At 45.7% G+C, this 18,926-nt stretch overlaps 2 protein-coding genes across 4 annotated transcripts; one reads left to right on the forward strand and one right to left on the reverse strand.

The window, feature by feature from the left end:
• Nucleotides 1–292: 292 nt before the first annotated feature.
• On the reverse strand, nt 293–6,313 carry TFPI2 (tissue factor pathway inhibitor 2). Of its 2 annotated transcripts, none has more exons than XM_061468484.1 (5): nt 6,056–6,313; nt 5,774–5,953; nt 5,195–5,374; nt 3,798–3,971; nt 293–1,338 (listed from the first exon to the last, which is right to left on the reverse strand). In XM_061468484.1, exons 1-5 carry the CDS (start codon nt 6,135–6,137, stop codon nt 1,238–1,240), a joined length of 717 nt encoding a protein of 238 aa, XP_061324468.1. In that variant the 5' UTR covers nt 6,138–6,313; the 3' UTR covers nt 293–1,237. The 2 variants fall into 2 exon arrangements, with proteins under 2 accessions (XP_061324468.1, XP_061324467.1); XM_061468483.1 differs by having other exon boundaries at nt 293–1,341; nt 6,056–6,307.
• Nucleotides 6,314–9,236: 2,923 nt separating this feature from the next.
• Nucleotides 9,237–13,525, forward strand: LOC133276999 (guanine nucleotide-binding protein G(I)/G(S)/G(O) subunit gamma-11). Of its 2 annotated transcripts, none has more exons than XM_061468486.1 (3): nt 9,237–9,364; nt 9,890–9,993; nt 13,068–13,525. In XM_061468486.1, the coding sequence occupies exons 2-3, from the start codon at nt 9,898–9,900 to the stop codon at nt 13,191–13,193; spliced, it is 222 nt and encodes a 73-aa protein (XP_061324470.1). In that variant the 5' UTR covers nt 9,237–9,364; nt 9,890–9,897; the 3' UTR covers nt 13,194–13,525. The 2 variants fall into 2 exon arrangements, with proteins under 2 accessions (XP_061324470.1, XP_061324469.1); XM_061468485.1 differs by lacking the exon at nt 9,237–9,364 and adding an exon at nt 9,504–9,754.
• Nucleotides 13,526–18,926: the final 5,401 nt, after the last annotated feature.

Consider the following 18,926-nt stretch of genomic DNA (forward strand, 5'->3'; position numbering starts at 1 on the left):
AGCTCTTCAGATAGTGCAACATCAAAGAGGAGATCCAGCAGCAGACAATCAGCTTAACTAAGTAGCCCTTTGAGAGCAGCTCTCTCAGGAGAGCCAGCTGAGGCATAAAAAACTGCTGGGGATGAATGACATCAATGCAATTTACCGGCTTTCTTCACATAAAGACCTCAGCGTAAGGAAATGATTTAAGAGACAACTAAAGTCTGCTAGAGTCATAATTAGTAAATAATAGGTTCCATTACACATATTGGCGTATACAACTAATTCAGGATAATGACACAACAAGCTCTCCTTTTTTTCCCAAAAACATTTTATTAACATTACTTACGAATTTGTATTTAGAAAATATTGTAGGTGAATTTAATTGAAATTCAGACATGGCTCAAATACAAAACATAAAAGAAGGTGCAATAGTATCAACATAAGTATAATCTACCACAAGAAATACAACAATGCCTCAAAAGAGGGATTACACAAGATTTGCAGAAGCTTCTGATTTTCTGCTTTAACAGCCACTGCATAAACACAAACACCATGATCCTCAGCAGATACAATCAGCATAGCTCTGTTAAAATCAAAAATATGCAGATTTCTGCCATACAAGGATCTGGAGTGTAACTTGGCAGAAATGTTAAATGTCATGAAAAAGTAATGGTAACATTTTCATTTTAGTACTCAAGTAGCTTACTCACTGCCTTGTTCAAGTGTGTTTTCTTAACACCTTGACTATGAATGTAACCGTAAAGGACAGCCTACTTTAATAATAGAGCTGAAGTATGTAAAATGGCAGGGTAATAAACCTCTGAGTACACTTTTGAAAGGTTTCTCTTCTTTAGTAACCAGAGAATGCCAAAAAACAAAAATAAAAAAATCCATGGTAGAGATTTCTCTCTGTACCCTCCCCAGTTATACTAAGGGACAGTTGATTTGTCAACTCTTATTTGTAAAAACTAAAATATTCTCCCAAAGCAGTAGTAACATTCCCCCATAAAAACATGGAAATCTAAACACCTGGCTTTGCCAAAGTATTACTGCAAAAACAACAGAGCAGAAGAACCAAACTTCAGTTCATTCTATTTCTATTAAATGCAGTTCTTTATAAAGTGTAATTTGGAAATAAAAAGTAGTTCTGAAAGACAGAACTATGTCAGTGTATAAAACTGTGTGGAAACTATCTTACAAAAGAAGAAAGTGGAATCAAAAGAAGGTGTTTCAAACATCCAAGTGCACATCAGCTTTAAGACTTAGGGTTGTATGTCTGAGGTTTTTTAATCAGTTTTCTCATCATTTTCCTGCGGAATGCATTCGTTGGTTTGTTGATTCCTGGTTTCCGAGTCCCTGCTAAGAAAGTAAAGGAAGCAGTTAGGAAAACAGTATGACAAAACTGTTACTACTCTTTATTGTTTGGTTATTTTGGGGGTGGGAGGGTGTTACATTATGCTGTTGAAGCAGTTGATCTAATAATAACAAATTGTATCAGAAACTGCAAAATGTGTTCTGGACACCCTATTCTCACACACTGTAATGTTTCCAGTGTGTCAACCTTTGGCACTTTGGAATTTTGCTGCTCTTTTCCTCGGCAAGCATCCAAGTCTTTTCCAGCTGTTTTGCAGTGACAGCAGTATGGAAGGAAACACAGTGCTCTATTGTGTGTGTATGGTGGGGGAAAATGACTGTTACTGCATCTCTCAGAACAGTGGTATGCTTTAGTATGTGGTATGGTTTAGCGTGAGGTGTCCTGGTGTCCCTGCCCATGGCAGGGGCGTTGGAACTAGATGATCTTAAGGTCCTTTCCAACCCTAACTATTCTATGATTCTAACAGTGGGTTTAAATCTAAAACATAACCAGTGCTTGTGGGAGACAGAAAGGTGATGTTATTGGGGTTTTCTGCACAGAACTGGGTTTCACAGAGAAGCTGCAAAGACATTTGGGGTTAACTCTAGAAATGTTGACAAGGGCTACATGAAATGTGTGAGTGGCAGTTAAGAATACAAATACTTTGCAAATTTGACTGAAAATCTTTGTCTTTATGCTACCAATTATTAGCATACAAAGCCACTGAGGCCAGTTCCGAATCATTTCACTGTCAACCCAACATATTTTTCTTTTCCAAAAATCAACTTTTTTAAAACGAAATCAATCAGAAAAGTTTTCATTCCAAAAGCTATGGATCAGTTTAAACAGCAGTTGTATATTTGCCCAGTGAAGGTCAACTGGTTTCAACTTTAGACTACAAAAGGAGCAGGAAAGATGCCGGGGAGGGAATTGTGGGAGAGGAAGAGGAGTGGCTTAAGTTGCCTGAAAGATTTGCTTAATGCTGCTGTACACTCCCAAGCTGTAGAAATGAATATGTATAGCTCAACATTAATTAGCACCAATTATGCCCTTAACTATGGGCTTTGGTTATATCAAGCCTTACTGAATTGTGAAATCCACAAGTTGGTGAAAAAGCTTGTAAGAGATCATTTATGTTTGACTATCTGGTGTTCTAGTTGAAACAGACATTGTTTCCTTCCGTTTTCCATAAAAGAGTGAGGAAGGAAGGAAGAAACCCCAGGTGGATCTGGCAGGGGCAGAGCCCAAAGGCAAGATGCTGAAGAGGCAGTTTCCTTCCTCCTCCCTCTCTTTCTGCACATTTGGGCTGAAGCCTGGCGCTACCATTTTCCAGGTAGTAATAGATGCAAATTAGATAATCACAAGCATCTCATATAGACTTAGCTATTAAAGACTTTCTTGTAATACTAGAATGGCAGAGACACACTCAGGCTTGTCACTCTCAGAAATAGTACTGTCATGACTAACTGGCAAACAATTATTTTTACTCCTGAGCACTGTGCTCAGCATGCAATCCTTGCCACAGCCCTGGATTTACAGCCCAGAACTAAAGAATCATATCCTGATTTAAGCCTTCTGACTACACACCTTAAATACTGAAGTACTTGAACCCTGTGCGTATCTTGGAGCTACTTTTTGGCTTTTTTTCTTTTGTTTTCCAAAGGCATGTACATGCTAGAGAGAGCATTTTTTTTTTTTTTTTTTTTACCTGTTAGTATCAATTGTTTAAATGCTGTGCTGGCTTCACTTCCCGAGTGCTCTGGGAATCAACATATAATTATGTGTTTCTCTCTCTCTCATTGATTTACATATCAAATGAATTAAACTAGAGCATTAAAACTTGCGATAGCTGGTATGAACATACGAGTGCAGGTAAAAGCACAACTGCTTTGGCTTCCAAGCACAGCCAAGTTTGAATAAAACAATTAAGAAAAATCAATTATCATTCACAACCCTTCCCCCCACAGCCACAGAAACAGTTGACTCAGCACAACTGATGAGGCAGAAATCTTCAGTAATGGGAATGGGACATGGGAACAAGCAGCAGGAAATCAGGGGAAGGTGGTAACTGCTGAAAATGCAAAGGAGAATAAAAAATTGATTTGACAACTCACTTTAATCCTACTTAAAAATATCTAGAAGAAAATGATACCTTAATCAGTGCTCATGCTGGTAGTAAACAGTTTAAACAGCTTTTTCCTTGTAAGCTCTAGTCAATTAATTAGTGTGCACTTCTCTACACTTTGTTTAAAAATGGTGTAACCATCTCAGATCACATCGTTCTTGTCAGAAGGATTTATTGTTGCATCTCAATTTTCCCTGCCTTTGAAAATACAGAGTCTAAAATGCAAAAAGCATACACGTGTAGCAAGCCAAGGTGAGTAAAAGAACACTGAGTATCTCTTACTGGCATTTGGACTGCTTTATCTGTGTGTGACTGACAAAATGCAAACAATCTTACCTTTTCTGCAGACGTTGTAACAATCCATCTCAGTAACGAAGTTATTGGCATTTCCACCACAGCCGGTGTATCTAAACTGCTTACATGATTTAGTCTTGGTGTCATAGTAATAGCGAGGCACAGAAGAAGAGCACAGTCCTTCATCCTTTGGGCTATAGCATAGCGAGGGACCAACTTGAAAAATAAAAGAAAAAAAAAAAAAGAAAAATAAATTACATAAATGTAACCTCTATGCCAAGCTTCTTTACATTAACCCTGCAATAAATTTTGTGGCTAAGCATTCTTCCCACTGAAGTGACATGACTGTCACCAGTGACTTCAGAGACTTTCTACATCTTGTTCCTGTGAGTTACGGAACTGAGAAAGCAATGAACAGACCCAGAAAATAGGATTACCATCCCACAAGTGAAATATATCAGCCTTCCCCATTTGTGATGCCATACCTACAACAACTGAGATATTTATATAGCATCCAACAATATATAATAATAATTCCAGTGGAATGACCTCTGTAGAGGAAAAAGGCATTATTTCCTTTATCCTTGCTATGATTTTGTCAGCAAATCCTGCCCACTTGCAGCAAAAAGTACAAACCCCATCACTTTCCTCTCAAAAATTGTATTTCATTTTGCCTCAGCAGAAGTTTACCTTCCTTGCTGCAGCCCTTTTATCAATTTATTGGATGTGCAATAGACAAAAATAATTCAGCATTCACCTAAGAGGATGATGACAATCTGTCATCAGCCAAACATAACTGTCTCATCAAACACTAATAAAGCTTAGGCAGTGACAGTTTTTATACATTTTGGTAGATCTTTCTTCTTCAGAGATCCTATCTCACACTGGCTATTAATCTGGTTATTTATGACAGCACAGCTATAGTCACCTGCCATAATTACCACCTCTCTTCTTTAAAGCTCATAAGGAAAGACAGCGAAGAGTCATGCCAGGCAGAAGACTTCTATCATAAATTCAGTTGCCAAGTGCCAAAGGCCCAACTCACCCAACAGCATCTCTCAGACCTGAATTTTAGAAAGGCACTTTTGCTTTATATTACAGTATCACTGCCCTGATTATAATTGCCACAACACCTCACACATCTGCCTCAACAACACAGATCTCCAACCTTATTTCCCTTCAGATTACATGTGTACAGCTCTCTAGAATCAAGAGGTCAGCTGGGTGCAGCTGTGGGCATAAGGTCACAGTAAACCAACACAGCTCAGTAACAGATGAGACAAGTGACACAAAAATCTGCCGGCAAGATACACATCTGCTTCACAGAAGTCTTCAAAAATACCACTGTATGGGTATCCAGAAGAAAATATCAAATAAAATATCCTCTTCATGTCGCTTTCAGACCATCTATTTTATTAAAAATTTGGAACAACCATTACTTTTCTCTGGCAGGCAGTGGTCCACACAAGCCTGCAAATCTCTGAAGTTGTTGCCATTTCCATAACAGCCACCGTAGATGAACTCCTCACACCTCATTGAGCTCAAGTTAAAGGCATATCTTCTTAGATGACTCCTGCAAGGTCCTCCATCAGCCTCCATCCGGCATAATTTGGGTACTTCTGCAAGAAATACAGTTTTACCCTCTGTAAACCCTTTGTGCTCCCCGTATTACTGAGCAACGTGGTAGTGGAGACTACTCTATTACTCCGGCTGCAGGCAAGTCCCTGCTTGTCCCACTACCTATTCTTTAATAAAGTGGGATAAGACTTAAGGGAGGAATCCAAAGCATTAATTAGCAGTTAGGTTTCTCTGCATCAGGGAGAAGCTGCCACAGGCAGGAGTGAGCAATGGGGTGGGTGCAAAGCATCCCACCAGCAGTACACACACCACCACCCTCCACTACCCCCCAGGGGTCACAGAAGCGCCGCCAGCCCCTGCCGCCCCGGAGGCACTTCAAGGAACCCCGGCGGGTCAGCCCCCGGGAGCGGGGAGGCTGGCGGGCCGATCCCCGGACTCACTCTTGATGGTCCAGCAGCTCTTCTCGCAGTCGTCGAGAGTGAGGAAGTTGTTGGCGTTGCCGTGGCAGCCCCCGTAGGTGAACTCCTGGCAACTCTGCGTGTACCTGTCGTAGTACCAGCGCGGCACCAGGGCGCGGCAGGGCCCCTCATCGGGGGGCAGCAGGCAGGAGCGCTGCTTCTCTGCGGGAGACACCAGCGAACGGGGCTGAAGCCACCTCGGCGGCGGCGGAGGCCCCGGCCCCGGTAGCCGCCCTCGGGGCCCCACCGAGCGCCCGCTCCTACCTGTGAGGGTGCGCGGGGCCAGGGCTGCGCAGGCCAGCGGCAGCAGCAGCGCGGGCAACGGGAGGCGGCAGCGGGCGGCCATGTCGCGGCGGTGGAGGGCGGGAGAGTGGGTGGGTGGCAGTGGGGTCCCGGGAGCGATGGTGCTGCCCGGCCCGACGGCAGAGCTTTATATGCGCCGAGGCGGCTTCCCCGGGCCGCCTCCGTCCTTGCGCACGTAGTGGGAGGGGAAGGTCTGATTCAGCGGGGCAGCAGCTCCCCGCTGACCCGGCCATCACTGGGGCGCGGCAGGCTGCGCGCCTGCGTGAGCCCGAGCGTCGGGGGGCGCAGGAAGCCCCCGCTCAGCCACGGCCGTCTGGGGTCCCACTGTCGGGGGAGCAGCAGGGGCCGGGCGGAGGATTCTCCGCTGCGGGGAGCTGGCTGGGGTCCAAGGCTGTCCCGTCCCTGTCTGTGTCTTCCTGTCTCCCCCGACCCCCTCACATTACGGGATGATGCTCAAAGCGCATTTCCTGTTAATCACGGGGAAATCCGAGACTGGCCACTTAGCGAGAGTTCTCTCCCACCTCGCCGTCGCCCCCACGGTGGTCGCTCCCTGTTTGGAGGCTCCGGGCGGCTGGACCCTGAAATCCAACCTTGGGACCCTTCGGCAGATCCTGACTCAGCCGGGTCAAGCACAGGCAGTGCCGCTAGAGAAAACAGCAACAAACCAACGTCACTAATTTAGTACCGTTGTGTATAACGCCAATGAACTTGAGAAAACCGGAGCACCGTCAGCGGGTTTGGACTCCCGGGAAACCCAAGGGCTGAATGGTTGAAACCTCTAGCCAGTTCAAAGAGAGCTGGATTTCAGAAAATATCATGACCTGTTTTACTCTGTAGATTTTAGCCCCACCAGGCAATCCAGTGTGATCTGGGAGAGGAGGGGGTAAGCAGAAAACAGCATACTTTCCCTGTCTAATCTATTAGAGACATTACATTAATTAGTGTTTACTCCAGATATACTACAGTAAGGGAGATAAGAGTGGCTGCAAATTAGGCGTGCACTCTATAGATAACAATAAATTAATCTGATCTCCTATTGTTCTTCTCCGCTCCCTTTACAGCAACTGTGCCAGGCCCCAGTCCTTCAGGCAGGCTCTGCCCTCGATTGGATGGTGATACAGGGCCCTTGAAATCTGTGGCCTGCAGGAAAGAAGCCACAATATGTACAGGCTAAAAGGAGAAGGAACTTCATAGCAACCTCATTATTTCAGGAAATGATTTTCTGTCCATGGCTTCTCTGATTTTCTTATATTGTGGAGGATTACAACCTAGTTTTCTGACATAATTTTGTTTTTCGTAAAGACAAGAAAAAGAGCAAATTTAATCCCTACCCCACCTATGTGGCTTCTGAAAGGCTATGAGTATCACCTCTCCCTCCTTCTTCAGTACTGTTCCTTTTTTAGAATCCCCAGTTGCCAAAAGATAAGTGGGTGCTTTAATGCCAAAAAAATAAATAAATAATAATTAAAAAAAAATAAAAAGGTACAGTTTGAGGCATCACCGAAGGACACATCCGCAATGTTTTAGAAACTTACAGCTACAACTGTTAGCAACAGGTGTCCTCATTTTTAGGGGTTTGTTCAGCTTATTAAGCACAGCAACTGTAATAAAGCATATGTCCCTCTGGTAGGAAAGAACACACAAACAACATACACTTTACATTTCCAGGAAAAAAAAAAAAAAACAACAAAAAAAACATCAAAAGGCCATCCTACTAATATTAGGAAACTCTCAAGTGATTTTAACATGACTGATGTCCTTTAGCTTTCATTGGATTTTGTTGGAATTGCAAAGAAAGTCATTGAAATGCCACTTTAAACAACAGCAGCAAAATGAATGCTGACATGCAAATACCATTTTCCCTATTTCCCATTTCCTCTGTGCGCATACACACCAAAGTTTGAGCTAAACCCACCTATCCGTCAGTGCTGCAACACAGTGCAGTATTTATTCAGCAGCTTCTTCACTGGAACAGCAAAGTTCACTTAGATTAGATGAATATCTGTAAAAATGGATAAACGTGAGTAAAAGAACTAGCACAGCAAGTGGTACAAAGTCCTTTACTCACTGCCATAAGTGGAGCTAGTCATGTCAGCAGACAGCTCACCATTTCAGGGTCATCAATACCAAGCTGCAGCTGTCCCTCTCACCCTAACCACATTAACCGTGTGCCAGAGCCCACCCTCAGCTCACTCCTGCTCCCTATACCTGCCACCACCACTCCACACACTCTCTGTCTCCCTTCACCGCAACGTTTGTGCTCCCACCAACAGCCCTGGCTCCCTGGAGCCTCTGGCCCGCTGGCTTCTTCCACCCCTTTCATCTGGCACCAGGACCAGCAGCTGGTGGGGTTTGGGGTTGCAGCTGCCAGTCTAGATGATGGGGGTGTAGAAGCTGCATACCAACGACTGGGAGGGGAGAGATAACAGCCAGAGGGAGGGGAAGAGGAACTGATTTTAGTTAGCTGTCTAAATAAAATAAATGCAAAGAGCACTATAGGAGAAGCACTGGAGAAGAAGGATGTAAATCTTGCATACTGCTGACAGCTGCTTACATCTGGTGAGTGGGAAGAGCAGAAAGGAATCTCTGTAAGATTAAAAGCCAGAGGTAGAAATAGGGAGGTGTGAGTGCCTATAGGAATCTTTGAAGTGCCAGATAACAGGACTCATGCAGGCCCATTTTAATGGCCTGAGCTTTGTTCAGTTTAAAAGGTTGTGAATTCTGCCTCCACTGGTACTGCAGGAGAGCAGCTGCTAGGATCAGAAGAAGCACAGGAGACCACCCTGTTTCAAAAAATCATAGTGCCCAATTTGGCATCTAGACCTCGATAGTGTATATATAACCACAGGAGAAGAATTTCCTAGCTCCTTCTTGTTCCTTTCTGAACCCATCACTTCTCTTGTGGGGAGTGCTTCATCCTCAACACCAGTCAGAATACCATGATTCCAGAGACACTTGTTGCAGGTCGGGCACAACAGCCCTCTCATGCAGAGCTGCAATTGTGTTTTGAAGACATAGTTACCAACAAAAGTTGCTGTCTGCCACTGAGGCTGGCCACTCGCCCAAGGCACTTGACCTGAGAGCAGTTCCTTCCCCTCTCTACCTTTTAATCCATTCCATGTATAGTTTTAATACACAAGTATGCAGGAACGTGCCCATAGAAACCACCTGCTGCTACGTTAGCTGCTGGGAAGAGGAGCACGGAGCCCAGGGATCCTGGTGTCAGAGGCAAATAAGAATCACCGCGAGGGCCAGGAGGAGCAGAAGGAGGTGGCAGGGGACCAAGACCTCACCCCTGGGCCAAACCACTAGTCCGACCTTTCTGCTTTTGCCCCACGGTGGTGGTGAAGCGAGAGGGGAGATGCCGGCACCGGAGGGTCGCTGCAGCTCCGCACTCCTGCCGCCGGCTGCCCCTCGGGGGGCCGGGCGGCGGGGCCGAGCGCCCTGCCTGGGGCAGCGCCGGAGCGGCCGGACCCTCCCTGTGCCGGCAGGGCCCATGTCAACGCCCCGGCGGCCCGACAGCAGGGCCGGGGCCGGCGGCGGGCTCTAATCCGGTTAGGGGGGATTAGTGTGGCTGTTTAAAGGCCGGGAAAGGGGCGCCAAGCGCGTCGGGGAGGAAGCGGCGACCGCGGAGCAGCGGTGCAGCCCGGACGGCACAGTGTGAGTGAGCCCGGGGGCGGGCCAGGGCGGCAGTCCCACCGTCCCGCCGTCCAGCGCCCGCCCGGGGGCTCCGGCCCCGGCGCCCTCGCTGCCCAGAGGTAACCCTGTGTCCTCCCTCCCTCTGCGCTTTGGCAGTGTAGACGATGCCAGCCATCAACATCGAGGATCTGAGCGAGAAAGACAAACTGAAAATGGAAGTGGAGCAGCTCCGGAAAGAAGTGAAGCTGGAGAGGCAGCCGGTGAGTGGCCGCAGAGAAAGGCTGCCCTGCTGCCGGGGTGGACGGCAGAGCCGAGGCCGAAGCGGGTTGAAGCCCGTTACTCCCCGGGGAAGCTACAGGGCCTTATACGAAGCCCGGGGCAGGAAGAAAGAGCACGTCGGGCAGGCGGCGTGGCCGGGTGCAGCGGCTCAAGCGCGGAGCCGGAGTGTCCCGTCCCGCCGCGGCGGTCCCGGAGGAGGCGAGGGCAAAGGGATTTGGGGAGCCGCTTCTCAGGACAGCCCTGGGACGGGCAGGCTTTGGATCGACACGTCCTGTCAGCCTCTTTGGGGCCAGGACCGGGGACGGTGCTGGCGACATACCACAGCTAGTGCCGTGTCGCAGCGCCAGTCCTTCATGGGGGTTGCCGTGGAGCGGGGGGAAAGGGGCGCGCCATCCCGGGGACAAGGCGCCCGAGGGGCCGACACGGGCCCGCCGGGTGCGGCTGCTCCCATTGCATTTGGCACCTTTGGCTTCCCCTCCCTTGTGAGTCCCAGGAGCCCAGTGCCAGCAAAAAGCAGCCTTCCCTGACGAGGGAGGAGCGCGTCAAGCTGTTTTCCTCCTCTGTAAAACGCATTGGGACTTGGCAGTGCCAGGTGAGGGGGTGCTGTGCGGCGGGAAGTCTTCCTACGGCACCGCTCCCTGTCCTGTTACTGGACCCGTGCCGTCCCATCCGGGACCGCATCGCGTCTCCGAGCTGTGGGGCTGCGGCAGCCCTCTCCCCTCTCAGGGCAGGCTGTGCGGTGCCCGGGCAGAAGGTAGGATCCAGGGAGTGCTGGTGCTGGGCCACCATCCATCCATCCATTCATTCATCCATACCACCTCATCTGATAGAAACACTGGTCTTTTGAGTCATTCACACTGATTGTTCCTTTCCGCAGGTGAAATGGTGTCCAGTGAAAATTTTGTATTTTTGCACATTTTCTGTAGATGAAAGACATGCAGGACTGATCTTGCTCCATGATACAACTAATACTAATTTTCTTTAATATTCTTCTTATTATTTCTTTCTTTCTTTTTCTTTTTTTTTTTTTTTTTTTTAATTCTGCATGCCAATATGAGCAAACTACATCTGAACAAATGATTCTAGTTAGGACTAAAAATACATTTATATGAGGGAATCAGTAGCATTAGTCACTCTAATAAAATTGCATGTGTAGGTATTTAGCCCATAAAATAAGAAAGCCACATTCAGTTTTAGGTGTCAGTTATCAGTGACTGTGGGCGTTACAGTACAGTCTAAAGCTCCACCAGTACTGAGGGCTCCAGAACCAAGTACTGTAGATGTCTGTGTCATCCCTCAGAGAGCTCTCAAACAACTGAAATAAACTCTGTAGGATGTACAGATTTTTATTTTAATAATAATAATTTAAAATTATTGTCTTTGTTTTGTTTTTTAATAAACCAGAAGCCTGTTCACTTCAGGGAAATGGGTATTTTCACATCACCTGTAGTAAAGCACAGACAACATCTTCAATTTTAGTAGTGAGTTACAGAGGAAGTCTCTCTGTGAGAATGTAAGATGTGTGGTGGTTGCCGCAGTCCTGTGGTACCTGTATGGCTGATACAAGGACAGGGAAATGCAGAAGCCACACTTCTGTTGTCACCAGAAGTAAAAACATTTAGCGAAAGTTTTCTTCACCCTTTCTTATACATTTATAGCACTATGAGGAAATGTTCTTTGGAATAATTTTTCAAATTAATAAAAATGTCTGTGTATCTAAGCAGACATTTTTTTCTTATATGTGAAAATGATCCTGATAGTGCTGACTGAAGTAAAACAAACCCTGGTTCTGCATGTGCATTGGAGCACAACTTTACTATGGTATAAGGTGCCCCAGTTGGAATGAACAGGATTTGTAAGGTACACAAGAGCAAGGCACAAGTAACGGGATTTGTATGCCCAAATTCTTTGCTGTAAGGCAGCTAGAGGTAGTTAGACCTTATTTTATACATCACTTAATTGGAAACTAACTCTGAATTCTTTCTGGTGGCTTAAAGCTTAATTTTGCACAGGCCACACTGTTGGTCTGTGGTACAAGGTAAATTCATGGGTTCTCTTGTTACGACTTTACCTATGGAGTAAAATATAACTAACAAAGAAGGCCTTAAATTAGAAACACTAGTCATCTGGTGGTCTGGCCAGCAGCTGGTTCCTGCTGCTGACTCTGCACAACTGTGCCTCTGCAGGGATCACAAGTGGGAAGGGAGGAGGTGGGGACAGAGCCAGGAGCCCGTCCTCAGACATGTCACGCATTCGAGCACCTAAAGGCAGTTTCTGCTGACAGAGAAGGGAAACTGAGAGGTATGTGTGCACAAGGATCCTCTGGAGCTGGTGGGATTTGCTTGTGTGCCCTCAGGCTCCACTGGCACTGTTACTATGTGTACTGCATGTGCTTCCTCCTGTCTCAGTGAACGAAACTAAAGCCATTTCTTCTTCCCAGGCGGTTCTCTGTGGGCTTACCTACACCAGTGCTAGTCTTCTGTGAATGTCAAAGCAGAGTGTCATGCATGTTATGCTCTCTCATAACACAACAGGCTGTTTTATTAACCGTTGGTCAAAATAACCCCAGGTAACCTGTAAGTAAATTGTCTTTCCCAGCTAGGTCTTTACTCCCATTCATGACCTACAGCAGCTATTATAGAACCACAAGGTGAGAATTTGTATTACCACTGAAAAAAGTAATTATTGAATGCTTTGTCTGGGAAAGACACTTGAAATCATCAAGACTTGGAAACTGAATTGAAAGTTATAGATCCCGAACCCATTGACCGTAAGTCACGCTGATGCCAACGGAGGGTGTGATCTACATCTTAAAAACCTGTATTACTTTATTAAAAAAAAAAAAAAAAACCAACAGTTTAACTATGCAACAAGTGCTGTTCTGAGTGGTATACGCATTCGCAGTGGTACTCACATGTTCTGTGAACACTGGGCTGTGAAAAAGTGGAAAGAAGCTGAGTCTGCACATGCTAAGTGCTGGCTTTGTGCTCAGACTTTGTGTATCTGGTTGGGATGTGCACCGTAACGCAGCTGCTTCTCTGTTTTTTCTCTCGAGGTGTCCAAGTGCTCCGAAGAGATCAAGAACTACATAGAGGAGCGCTCGGGCGAGGACCCGCTCGTAAAGGGGGTTCCCGAGGACAAGAATCCCTTCAAGGAGAAGGGAGGTTGTGTCATCGCTTAGGAAACCCAGCCCGGCGCTTGTCACTTGTACCCGTAGGGAGTCATTAGCGTGTCCCCACTGCCGCCGGTCCGTGTTGAACGGGCACAGAAGCGGATTTCTAATTTTTTTTTAAATTCTTTTCTCTTTTCCTCACAAAAATAAAGAACCCGTTCCCCCGAAAGCAGCCGAGCCCCGCGTCGCTCGCTTGGCAGGGCCGGCTGCCTCCGACCCCAGCCTGGCCGCTGCTCTTCGCCCGGCGGGGCCGGCTCCTCTGGGTCGCGGCGCCACTTTCGCCACCCATTTATCGGTCGCTTCATGGCTGTTCGTTGTCATTAAAGAAAACCTGTCGGTAACCCGAGAGCGTGCCGTGGCTTGCAGGGGGAGAGAGGAGCTGGAGGCGGGACGGGACAGGGCGGTGCAGGGCCGCCGTTAAAGCTCGCCGGACCGGGCAGCGGCCCTCTCCCCGCGGAGCGGAGGGGACTTCGCGGGCGCTGGCGACCACGGCGCTGCACGGCAGCGGGCGACGGAGGCACTTGACCTCGGGGCTGCGCGGCGGCAGCTCGGGGCGGCGGGACGTGGGGTGCGGCAGTGACAGGCCGCAGCACCACAGCTTGCGGGCGGACCTTAGGAAGGTACCGGAGCGGGGGGAGGCGGCGGACAGGCCCGGGAGTGCCTCTGGACACCCAGCGAGCAGCCCAGCGCGGCTCGGGATGTGTTCAAAGAAGTAAAACTTCCCCCTGCCAGTGTCGTAAACAAGCCATGTGCTCCCCCCGTGTGACACTGCGGTAGCGGACAACTTCCCCGCTGCGTGCTGCCACGGGTGGTCCTCGTCCCGCGGGTGGGGGCACCGTCTGCTGTCCTTGCCAACTGCAAGGCGAAGGGCTGTTTGTGGCTGCAGAGCACGCGAAAAGGCAGAACAGGGGCAATTTGTCACTGCGCCCTTGCCGGAAGGGGTGTAACGGCAGGTTCCAGTAAAACCGAGCCATAAATCAAGAGGAACGGAGGCACTTTGGTAAGGCACCATGTGCACTGAATGCCAAGTGATGACCTGCAAGGAACGGTGGTGATGGTGAGCTCTGTATGCTTCCAGCAGTGAGGTCAGTGTCACCTGTAGAAGTCTGTAGTATAATTAAGCACACCTGTCAGCTGGAGAACGGATTGGGAGGTAGAAAGCGCTGGTGTGGCCCATGCTGTGGGGCTGTGTCTGCCTTTAAACTATGAGCTGATGAGAAGCGCTGGAGTTTAGTATTTACTACAAGGAGTAAAAAGTTAATGGCAGCAGTTCGAACATTGCTTCCCATTGGAGCAAGCAGGATGTGACTTCAGAGATAGGTGTTATTACATAATGGCCCTGATTTACTGATGGGTAAGTTTGTAAGTTCTAGTTGGTGGTGCAGGGCTCTCCTGTAGCCTTTTAAAACCAATATGCACTGAGTTGCCAGGTGTCCTATGTGACTGTTCCTGAGTTATGTGAATGTTGGTGTTTTTTTTCCCCTAGAAATTAACTTTCATACATTCCAGTGTTGAAACAAGACAGCACAAAGGCCATTTATTAATCAAGTTTTCTATCCCTAAAATAAAACATGTTATCATTGAGCTTTAGCAGTTCTAGGCTCATCTTCTGTGTTATAAAGAAGAAACCTGAGCACCAAGGAAAAAGATGTATGACTAGTGTGTTTCCTAAAAATTCAGTTTCATTAGTTTAATTTCTTGTGCCCTTCTGCAAAGCAGAAATAAGCTGCCAGAGAAAGAATCAGTAGGACGAGTCTGAAAGGAATCCTCTCTCTCACCTGGATTAATAATGCAGAATTTTGTGGTTAATACCGCACTGTCAAATTTGTGCTGATCTCATCTGGAGTAAGCCTTTACTTCATATGTCCGTGGAGTCATCTGCCTGATGAACTTGTTCCTGGGCACACTGTTCCCTGTTACCTGCCCAAGCACTGCAGCTGCATTAGTGAATAATCAATGGCCTTCTGAAATGCAGAGGATAAGGGTAGACTTTATGAAGGCAGTAACCCAGATCTGGAAGATTTTAAAGTCCTGCTTTGTCATAGATAGGTTAAGGCAGGTGTTGTTTTGTATCTCAGGTGTTTGCAACTGTGTGTTTACTGAGGGATCAGATGTAAAAGGGTGGGGGGAAGGGTCTGTATTAGTATCTGCTGGTGTGCTGTGTGACACAATGCTTTTCTTTACAAATACAAATATTTCTCCCCTTGTTTTTATTCCCCCTGTGCCCCTTAAAGTGTAGCTAACAGTATGCCCTACCTTTCTGGGTTTAATGCAGATAATTGCACTGTGGGCTAAAAAGGAATATGATGCTACATTTACCACGCAAATTCCTGTGATGAATTTATTGTAGAAGATATTACAGCAAGCAACATAAGCCCAGTTTTATTCTTGTCCTTTATTTTGCAAAATGCTTGTCTATCACTTATTTTACATTTTATCTGATCATATAGGAAAAAAAATAGCCCACCAGTTTATGGCAAATCCAGTCTGATGTTGCTCACCCCAAAGGTTCTAGCAATCAATTTTTGCTTAAGTTAAGCCTGTCCACAGTGTCTTTAGGGTAAACTGAAAAGTCTTCAGGAGGGAATGACCACTCCAGATCTGTAACACATTTTAAGTGTACCTGTTATGTAATCTGGGACATTCTTTCCACTAGCTAAATTCAGATGCAGCTACCAAAGTAATCGGAGAAATGAGCAGGGCAATTTCATGAGTAAGAACTGTTATTTGCCTCCATTAGTTGTATTTTTTAGTCTATTAAATTAATGTATTTTAAATGTTCCGTAATTTTCCAATTGTTCTGAGCAGGATGAGGAAGAGACTCTTATAATTCCAGGGGGCTGTTTTTAGCAAGGTTATTGAAATAACCCTGTGAGTGATTTCCTTTACAACTTTATAGGTCACCACCCTTCCTCTTGGAAATTGAAAATGTAACTTTTCCTTAACTTGTTGAACAATGCTTGCAGTGCACTGGTATCCTACAGCTTGCTGGAGTATTTAGATTACAGTATAACTGGCTTGAAAGAAAAAGATTTAACCTGCTTTGTTTGTGTATGCATAATAGTATGCATATACATATGGAATATATACATGCTGTCCATTTTTTGTTTCCTCTGGCATTAGTAGCAAGAGGCTTTGGGAAATAGGTTTGAGAAGGATTGACATATATTTTGCTGGAGTTGCATGTAATATAAATGAGATTTAATTTCATACCTAGTAATGACTTGGTGTAGTTACATTGTATTACAAGTCTGCAGGATGAGGGGATTTTCCCCTGACAGTGAGATTCTCCCAAAGGACACCGCTGCCTAATTTGCCACTCTTAGCTTGTATGTCACGAGTTTCTGTTCACTAATGCATGTATTTTTGCAAGATTTAAAGCCCCTTCATATGACAGCATGCAGGATCTGAACTGAATATTGACATTCATTGTAACTTTCCAATAAAATTACTGTAAATTCTCTGTCAAAAGAATACGGCTCTTTTTGACATTCTGCAAAACACTGAAGGGTGACCATCACAGCCACTGGAGCACCTTGGATTGAGTTGGTTTATTGTGTTTCTAGCAAATCATAAAAACCAGTCACTGAACAGCAAAGTGGTAGGTTGATGGTGTTACGAATAAATCAGGTAGAAGTTGGTCTCTCAGTAAATTAGGAGAGAAAAGACACAGCTGAATCTGCAAAATACATGACTTGCATCTGTAATTTTAAACCCTTATTTATTAGACGCGCCAGGTAAAAGTTGCAGGAAGGTGGCAGTTAATTGTGACTTTAGTAAGGCTCACAGATTTTGCACTGAGTGCCCTTCTGAGGGAAGCAAAATGTATTTGCAGATTATGAGGAATTTGCAATAGCCTTTGTGTCTGACTGAAATACAATATAAACATTTGGGGACTAGTTTCCTTGCTGGTATAGATACACATCAATATCCCTGCCAAGAATTTTTGGTGATAATTTAACAGAGAGAAAATTTTCATAATAGAATTTTGTTGTTATTGGAAGGGGCAGCTGGGATATACCACAGCAATAAGTGGAACCATCTCATACATGCACTAGTTCCCTACCAAGAGCTTCTTTTAAATCAGTTCAGGAGAGTAGAAGAGGAAAAAAAAAAGAGCTTCAGTAGTCAAGCAAGCTCTATAAAAAGCTTTTTCTGATAATCAGATTAATATCACTTAATGTACAAATGTTTCATTGTGTAACAAAAATGCAGTAAAGGCAATTATATAAGCAATGCTCTTATTTGTTACTCAGTGTCAGAGTAGTGCATACTACTAGATTGCAGTTGCTGTGTCCAGACATTGGATTTTTTTCCTGTTCTATATTCATGTTAGAACACATTTCCGCTGCATCTAGCTAAACTTTTCAGTGAGCATCATTTAGTAGAACTGGGCCTAAGGGGTATTTCTGTGGCTTGGGTCTAGCTATTATATTGCTTTATCATTGTCACATCTGATTGGTTTAGGCAATGGTTGCACACTTCTTATAGCCAACTAAAATTGTGTTTTAATAAGCAGTTTATGACTGAGTAAAAAACTGGGGTTTATATAGGTTTTGCCATGACTGATCAGAAAATGTAACTTTGCTTTTTTATGTCACATTTGCTTGAAATGCACAATTAACTCTCTTCCCCTTCCTGTGTGCCCCTACTAATGAATGTGACATCTCAGCCAGGCGTCAGGGTGTTCTGAAAGCTCAGCTGTATTTCAGCTTGCCTTGCTCTGGACTTTAAATTTCTGGGAGTTGGGATTTTTTTGCTGTTGCTTTTTCCTCTCTGTTTGGGCTCAGGAGAAGAGTAAAGCCTACATCCAGCTGCAGTCCTTGAAGATGAAATTTGATAGGTGAATCCTGATAGGTTATACAAGGAGACTTCCAGGATGCTTCGTATGCTGCTTAAAATTATTTGCTGTTACGTGGCCAGACTTGTGCATTTAGACAGTGGTTGTTACATTTTCAATGTCCTTTAACAGCCAGAGATCCCTGGTCACTAGCCCTTGGTGGTACCGACTGATGTGTGTACCTTAAGATAGGTTTCAATGACAAGTCTTTAACTTCTCATTGAAAACTTAGAGCATTAGTTTGTCTATAGAAGTTAGCCAGGACAAGCTTAGTAATGTTAAGTAATTCCAGAAATGCCATTATATCTGCAATCTGTTGTTTTATATATGGCAGCCTTCAAAGTATACCATGAAAACTTGAGATAGAGGAAAATGGTATGGGTGGCACACTGCACTTCTGAAAGTGCCATAAGTGTCTGAAATGGTGAGATGCAGAGATCCTAAGGAGAAGGGAGTAGTGTGAAAGCCAAACTGTTGCATGTGAAGCTGTACTTTGGTGGTGGATGTCTGTTTCCTGCCCATGCCACGTCCCAGGCCACTTGGGGAGAATGTCCTCTTTGAAAGCTAAAAGGACAGAAAGGCTGGAGTATGGTGTATGCTCTGATGTATGCTCTGATGTACTCCTGGTCATGCCTGCTGGGGTGTGGTCTCTGGCAGGGCTGCAGAACTGGCAAGATTTTGTCTGTCCTGCGGAGCCTTGTTTCTCCTCTGTCAGCACTGCCCAATTGTGCTGTGGGCAAGAGGCTGGGTTGGAGATGCTCTGCAGTGTTTGAGAGCAAAGCTGCTCTTCAGGCACATTTTGGAGGGTTTCTCGGGAATAAGTCCTCTCAGACCTGTTGGCACAAGCATTGATATTACAAGTGTGCAGTGGAATAAGCACAGTATGTTGTGATTGCATTTTT

Source organism: Pezoporus flaviventris, unplaced genomic scaffold, assembly GCF_033815535.1.
Source record: "Pezoporus flaviventris isolate CSIRO_AGI_PZ_B2104156 unplaced genomic scaffold, CSIRO_AGI_Pfla_v1 ptg000047l, whole genome shotgun sequence".
NCBI lineage: Eukaryota > Metazoa > Chordata > Aves > Psittaciformes > Psittacidae > Pezoporus > Pezoporus flaviventris.